Source organism: Cyprinodon variegatus, unplaced genomic scaffold (genome assembly GCF_000732505.1).
Source record: "Cyprinodon variegatus isolate N-32 unplaced genomic scaffold, C_variegatus-1.0 Scaffold133, whole genome shotgun sequence".
NCBI lineage: Eukaryota > Metazoa > Chordata > Actinopteri > Cyprinodontiformes > Cyprinodontidae > Cyprinodon > Cyprinodon variegatus.
This window is the reverse complement of record NW_015150586.1, coordinates 629884-637209: the sequence shown is the minus strand read 5'-3', so window position 1 is coordinate 637209 and position 7326 is coordinate 629884. Positions and strand designations below refer to the sequence as shown.

Here is a 7326-nt window from a genome sequence, read left to right as displayed (position 1 = left end):
TTCGGGGATGCTGGGCAGTCGCTTGCGGTGGCAGCTGACAGATTTGGTTTGGGCTGAGCACTCGCAGCGGGCCGGGCAGCTCAAAGCTGAGCTCACCAGGATGAACAGAAAGGCCCCGCACCACTGCCACCTCCTCCTGGGTGGGGCCTTTCTGTTCATCCTGGTGAGCTCAGCTTTGAGCTGCCCGGCCCGCTGCGAGTGCTCAGCCCAAACCAAATCTGTCAGCTGCCACCGCAAGCGCCTGCCCAGCATCCCCGAAGGCGTCCCCATCGAGACCCGCACGCTGGACCTCAGCAAGAACAAGCTGCGCCTCATCACCACTTACAACTTCTCGTCCTTCCTGCAGCTGGAACACCTGGATCTCAGCGACAACCTCATCAGCGTGCTCGAACCCGGCTGCTTTCACTCCAACCTTGCTCTCCGCTCGCTCAACTTCCGCAGCAACCAGCTCAAGATGGTTCTTAAGGGAGTGCTGTCGGGGCTCACGAACCTCACCCACCTCGATCTGAGCCACAACGGACTGGTGATTCTCATGGATCACGCCTTCCAGGACCTGCACCGCCTGACGTTCCTGGAGGTTGCCAACAACCAGCTGGTTTACATCACTCCACGGGCTTTCGTAGGATTAACCGGCATTCAGAGGTTGAACCTGGAACGGTCCAACCTAACCGAGGTTCCGACCGATGCTCTGTCACATCTGCACAACCTGGTGGAGCTGCGCATGCGCTTTCTGAGCATCGCTTTCCTCAAGCCTTTCTCCTTTAAGAGGTTAAGTCGTCTCCGCCACCTGGAGATCGATTTCTGGCCCTTACTGGAGACCCTGCCTCCACTCTCACTTCATGGCCTCAACCTGACAACCTTGTTCATAACCAACACCAATCTTTCTGCCTTTCCTGGCGCAGCGCTGCGCAACCTGCCCTACCTCACGCACCTGAACCTGTCCTACTGCCGCATCCAGCACATCCACCAAGGAGAGCTTGGTCAACTCCCTCAGCTGCTGGAGCTTCGACTCCAAGGGGCTCAGCTGCTTTCTATTGAGCCTCTTGCGTTTGTGGGCCTTAAATCGCTTCAGCTGTTGGATGTGTCTGAGAACCACCTGGACTCTCTGGAGCGGGGGGTCTTTGCCTCGGCGGACACCCTGCAGAGGCTCTGCCTGGGTGGGAACCCGCTAGTGTGTGACTGCAGGCTGCTTTGGCTCCTCAACAACCACCGGCCTCCCTCCCTGCAGATTCTGGACATTCAGCCCGAGTGCAGCGCACCGCAGCACCTCCTGGGCAAAACCCTCCGGGACCTAAAGGAGCCTCTGGTGTCCAGGTACATGACCTGCACCAAGCCGCGGGTGGGCCCCAATGCAACACAGCTGCTGATGGCCGACGAGGGTCAGCCGGCGCGTCTGAGCTGCATGGCGGAGGGAGCTCCTCGGCCCTCTGTGGTCTGGATTACGCCTCACAGACGCTACATCACTACGAAAAGCAGCGGCAGGGTGGAGGTGCGGCTGGATGGCACCCTGGAGATCAAGACGGCTGAGCTGCACGACAGCGGCGTCTACCTGTGCATCGCCAGCAACCCTGCCGGCAACGCCAGCCTGTCTGCATCCTTAGCTGTGAAGAGCCTGGGAACTGGGGAAAGATTTCACTACAGCAACAGGAGCTCAAACTATCTGACAGACTCTAACAGCACATGGGGGAACGGAACAATGCTGCACAACATGACAGTTCCCATCGACATGAAGACTATCCTCATATCCGCAGCCATGGGCTGCCTGTCCTTCCTTGGCGTGGTGGTGTTCTGCTTCTTGCTTCTGTTCGCCTGGAGCCGGGGGAAGGGACGCCACAGGAACAACTTCGACATTGAGTACGTCCCCCGTAAATCCAACGGGGCGGCTGCGGACACGGTAGAGACGAGCGGCCCGCGGCGGGTCAACATGAAAATGATCTGAAGGGCAACGCAGACTGAACACCGTGCACACATATCAGCCAAAAAAAAAAAGCAAATTGTTTCTCGTTTTTTTTGTTTGTTGGGTTTTTTTTTATGACAAAGTGGATTTGTGACAAACGGAAGTGATGTACTGTTATAGTGGATGTGGACATGACGGTGGTCTAGTGATTAAGTGGACTTGTGATATATGAAACCGTGTTTATATAAAATAATGTTCTAATACAGTACACTCAATATAATTCTATAACCAACATATCAATATGGGACTGATATAGTGTTGCACTAGGCGTGTGATTCAGTGGTGATGTGATGAGTAATGATATTGTCGACTCACCGTGACATCAAGGTGAAAGAAGGAGCCGCTGGGACAGACGGGGACATGGCTGCGTGGCGGTACAGCTGTCATCACTGCAACGTGTCACCACTAAATTGTCTCGTTCCCATCTTAGCTGCAGTGTGAACGGTGTGTGTGTGTTTGTGTGAGAGCGAGATGCATTTTGTGTGTTTCGTTGTGCATGTGCACGCATTGCCTTTCTCGTAGGATGATGCAAATGCTGAACGCTGGGGTCCAAAGTATGGAAAGAAATTTGTTCCAAAATCATGGGAAGCAAAGAACACGTTTCGGAAACGGAAATTTTAACATTTTAATAAATTTTAATAATTGAAAAAAAATTGTTTTAATTCATAGAAAAGACTTGGAGAATAATTTATAATAGTCATGGGAAGATCAGCTTATTTTTTTACAGATTTGATTTTCACATTTTCTTTCTTTATTTATTTTTTAACCTGGAGCACCATGCAGATAGAATCAGTTCTATTAGTCCACTCACAGACCACCCGAAAAGGTTACGGGATATTAAAAGAGGGCAAAAAAAAGAACATTAATTCCAAAAAATAATTGCAAATTTAGAATCCGAAAAAAATATTTATGAAAATCTAATCATCAACTTTAGTTTTAAAATGTAAAAAATAATATTAAATAATAATAATAGTAAAAATAACATCTGGAGAAAAAAAATGTAAAAAATAATAATAATGATGGACGGACGGACGGACGGACGGACGGACGGACGGACGGACGGACGGACGGACGGACGGATGGATGAACTGAATCTGATAAAAAAAAGTTCTATAAATATAAATTGGAGCTTTGTAGACACATTATAAATTACTATTGAAACCTTTTTTTTTCTTTTATCAATGAATTTCCTTTTTTGAAATATCTCTTTGCCTTCAATAATATTGGAACACATTTTTCTCCGTACCAAAGTGTTTTTTCCTGTTTTGGTTGTTTGTACTAACATTAATGTCACCGTTGATTAAAACAGGGATTTATATGCAAACTCACAACGAATCTATACTGAAGAAATGCTGCAGAAATCATAGAGAAGGTCAAATCTCACCCCCAACTTCCTCCAAAAAAAAATAGATTTTTTTTTTTAAAGATGAAAACATGAATCTACCAACAAACAGCAGTGACCAGGCTCTGCTTTTCCTCTGAGCAAAAAATAGAAAAAGAAAAAAAGAACAATTCCTGTTAAACCCATTTTATAACATAATAAATCACGGGCAGATTTTCCTGCCAGACAAATCCCTGGATATGAAATAAAGAAGCTGGTGGCCAGACACAGTGGCAAGGATTTACTGGCTGGCATCTTCTTTGGACGACGCCAAGCTGAGCTTTACTGATTTATGTGCTGAATTTCCCCTTCTCTCTGTCTTTCTTTCTTTGATCATTTTAAAGTTTAAAGTTGTCTGGACCCCCACTCTCCCTTAGGGCTGGGGTGGGGGGCGAGGGCAACGGGGGGGTTCGTAAATGGCAGTTCTGAATGTTGTAGTGGCCTTTTTGTTTTTTTTTCTGTTGACAATGTTTTAAATGTTTACGACGGGAAAAGAAGTAAAAGACTTAAGGGCAACTCTTTGTAACGCGGGTGGGGGGGGGCTGTTACCTTGTGTGATCCTGTTGTGATAAAATGTTCAAGATTGTATAATTGTTTTCATATGACAAATTTCTGGGTATATTTTCAAAAGGAAATAAATCTTAACCTTCCCCCTAAAACAAAGGTTTGGTTTTTTGTATCTATTGTATTGATTCAAACGATCACATTGTGTCTCTATACTACAGTTTCTTAGGGTTGCAAACAGGTAGCAAAAACATAAATGGGCAGAGGATACAAAAAGAATTATGAAGACAAAATTTAGATTAAAACCCAAATATGAAATGCAAACCTAAATGATGCAAACACGCTGAGAAAAGACATGCTGCAAGTTAAGAAAGCTTTTCATCTCAATGATTCCTTTCTGTGGTGAACTCCTGACCACTAGGGGGAGACAATCTTCAAATCTCTATCATTCATTCAAGGTACATGAAACAATGGCCGCTTCTCAGTTCACAAGAACACGAGTACAGACTCGCGATCTCGCCAAGTCTTTTCTTGAGAAGAACTCAGTAAAGTCTGGACTCTGGGAGAACGGGAGCACGCAGCATAGATATGAGTCATCTGGAACAGAAACTTACTGATGACATCACCACATTCAAAGCTGGTCTGCATTTCACCTCCTGTTATCAATAGTCTCTAGATGATAATATATTTTTCTTTTTTTTTATTTAGTGTAGGAATAATAATGAACACATTCAGTCAGATGGGCTAATGTTAGTAGCACTAACTTCTAGATAAAGATTCTAAAATGCCATCAGAACACTTATAATATTAAGTGTCTCTCATGGTGTCCACCTTATTGATTTCAAAAAATTGCCTAGCGCCAAATCTAGTGACTTTTTTCTGCTACTAGAGACTTTGGCAACATCTAAAAGTAGCGAACTCTGCTCTCCAGAGCAAGTAGATTGGTAACCCCGCCTCCTGTTCTCCTCTATCCTCTATCTGATTCATGCAGAAAGACAAAAAAACAAAAAACTATAAGACAATGTTTAAAAACATTGGAGAGAAAAACAAACAAGGTACCCTTCTTTCTTGAGTTAAAAGGAGTAGGAAGAAGTAAAACATATGTGCTCCTACCCCTTTAAATCAAAATGTATTGCAGTGTTTTCCATTTTGCAGTTGCTGGCCAGTGGCTGGAAGTTGGAAGGGATTTGGCTCGGAGCTGCAGGGAAGTGGGCTGCCATTCGGCTGCCGTTTGACTGGAAAGGGCCGTTTTGAATGGCTGCTACTGTAGTGTCTGTCTCCCCCAAAAACTCCTGGATCAGCTTTTCTGATTGGTTGACTCTCCAGAGTCGAACGCTCAGACGCGCCACTGGACCTCTCAACGCCGTCACCCATAGAATATGCATGTAATCAGATGCTTTGACGCCCAGAACTCGCCCAGTCTGTTAGACATGTTAGCCTTATGCGTTTTCCCTGTATATAAATGCGTATTCACAGTTGAGGATATTTATTAGTATTGCACTGATACAGATACCAGTATCGGGCGGGGTCCCGATCCAGCACTAAAATGGTGGTATCGATATCGATATTGGCGAGTACCAACAAATAGGGCCGATACCATTTTGAGAGCAAAAAGTTTCTTCAACTATTGTCATCCATTCCAGGTAGGCAATAAAAAGTTCTACTGGATTCACTTTGTTTTAGTCTTTTTCCTGCTTCACAAAGGTAGGCAGCAGCTAGACAAAGCCATGATGGCAATTATTTTACATCCAAGCAGTATGCAGTTCTTCATATATACACACACATCACTTTCAAACAGAAGGTATCGGCCAATACTGCACAGCCAGGTATCAGGGCCAAAAAATGACATTGGAGCAACACTAAAAATTATAAAACAATAATAGAGGACTGTGGTTTGTTCTACTCGTCATTTTCTGTCGAAACTTTTTATCCAGCAAGAGGAAAATGAAAGAAACAGAAATTTAAAAGAAGTAAAAACTAGGAGAAAACCAGAGTCTACATCAGTATAGCTTCACAAAGCGGTGACAGTTCCTGAGGGGCGGGGCTTCCAAACGGACACGGAGGTTTCACACGTTAGCTAATTCACTATATAGTGAAGCTTGTTTTGGCGTCATAATAGAAACACTGCAGTGTCATCCACCCACTGCTATGTCTTCCTGGCAGAGACAGAAAGTTTTTTGTTTGCCTGCACAAAGTGAGCTTCGCTGCAAGCAGGGGTGGATTTGGGAAATTTGGGGCCCTAGGCAAAGACTGGCAGGGGGCCCTCTGAATTGAGAAGAGAATACATAAAACAGACCCTTTATGCAGATAGAAAAATGTTAATAGAATAGACATCCATTATTTGTTCTAGGTTTTGTCCCTCTCTTCTTGTTGTTTTCCTCTCTATAGTTTTGTGCTCAGCATATTTTTCTTTTTAAATATGCACGCCCAGGAGAAGGCCAGTGGCTGGAAGTTGGACGGGATTTGGCTGGAAGCTGCAGGGAAGTGGGCTGCATTTCATATGGCTCCTACTGTAATTACGCTGCTCCATGAGCTCCAAATGTTCAGAAAACAATGAATTCAAGGATCTCCCCCCGATCAAGATCAGAAAGCCTCCAAGCTAAGCCACAATTAGGGAAACGCATCCGAACCAGGTGGCTTTGATCGGCTGCAGGGAAGCTACAGATCGCCCTGGACCTCATGCAGTCAGAACAAACCGAAAGCTGCAGATCAGAACCAAGAGCTTCACAGAGCTGTTCCTAACCGCTACCTCACTCTGCCTCCTCAAGTCACAGATGAAAGGAAATGCTAATTTGGCAGCAAGGTTCTATTTTTCTGAGAACACAAGATGCTGTTGAGCTGAAAGAGAATCACGGTGTGTTTGAAAGCTCACAGGGAATATTCAGGGCGCGGCTATGGCACGACGGGAACAAGATCAAAGTCGCTTCAGTGGAGTTTCATTATTTGCACTTTTTTTCTTTGGAAACTAAAAACAGTCCAGAAAAAAAAAAAAATCAATGTGTCACCTCATTGCTGTGTTTATCGGTAAGAGTTGTTTGATGGTTCTGAAAAACGGGAACAGGGAATAATTGCCCTCCTTAAACCTGCAGAATGAGCTGTCAGATTAATTATTTTACTATTGATGAAAACTCATGTAAAAAGAACAAAAACTCCTGAGTAGATGTGGAGGTGCTTTGTCACGTCAGACTGGATGAAGGACCTTCAGAAGGAACGTGCCTCCAGGCCTCAGCTCATCATCAAAGACAACCCTGAGTCTCTGAGGCTCCTGCATCAGCGTCCAACTCTGCCGCTTATTGCAGCAGACACCCTCATATCGAAGCTTCTCAAAAGCAAAACAGGTTAATCCGCCATGCGACCTTTGACCTGCCGGACTTAAACTGAGAATATTTGATAAAATAACATGACTTATGTTTTATGTGTTTGTTATACACATTAGGTTATGTGAAAGTCAATTTTACGTAAAGAGTCAGTGTTGGGCACGTTA

The 7326-nt window shown here is 44.8% G+C and overlaps 1 protein-coding gene across 1 annotated transcript; it reads left to right on the top strand.

The window, feature by feature from the left end:
* The first annotated feature begins 7 nt into the window (after positions 1-7).
* lingo2 (leucine rich repeat and Ig domain containing 2) lies at positions 8-1989 on the top strand. Its single transcript, XM_015376324.1, has one exon. It carries the CDS (start codon positions 8-10, stop codon positions 1937-1939), a length of 1932 nt encoding a protein of 643 aa, XP_015231810.1. The 3' UTR covers positions 1940-1989.
* Positions 1990-7326: the final 5337 nt, after the last annotated feature.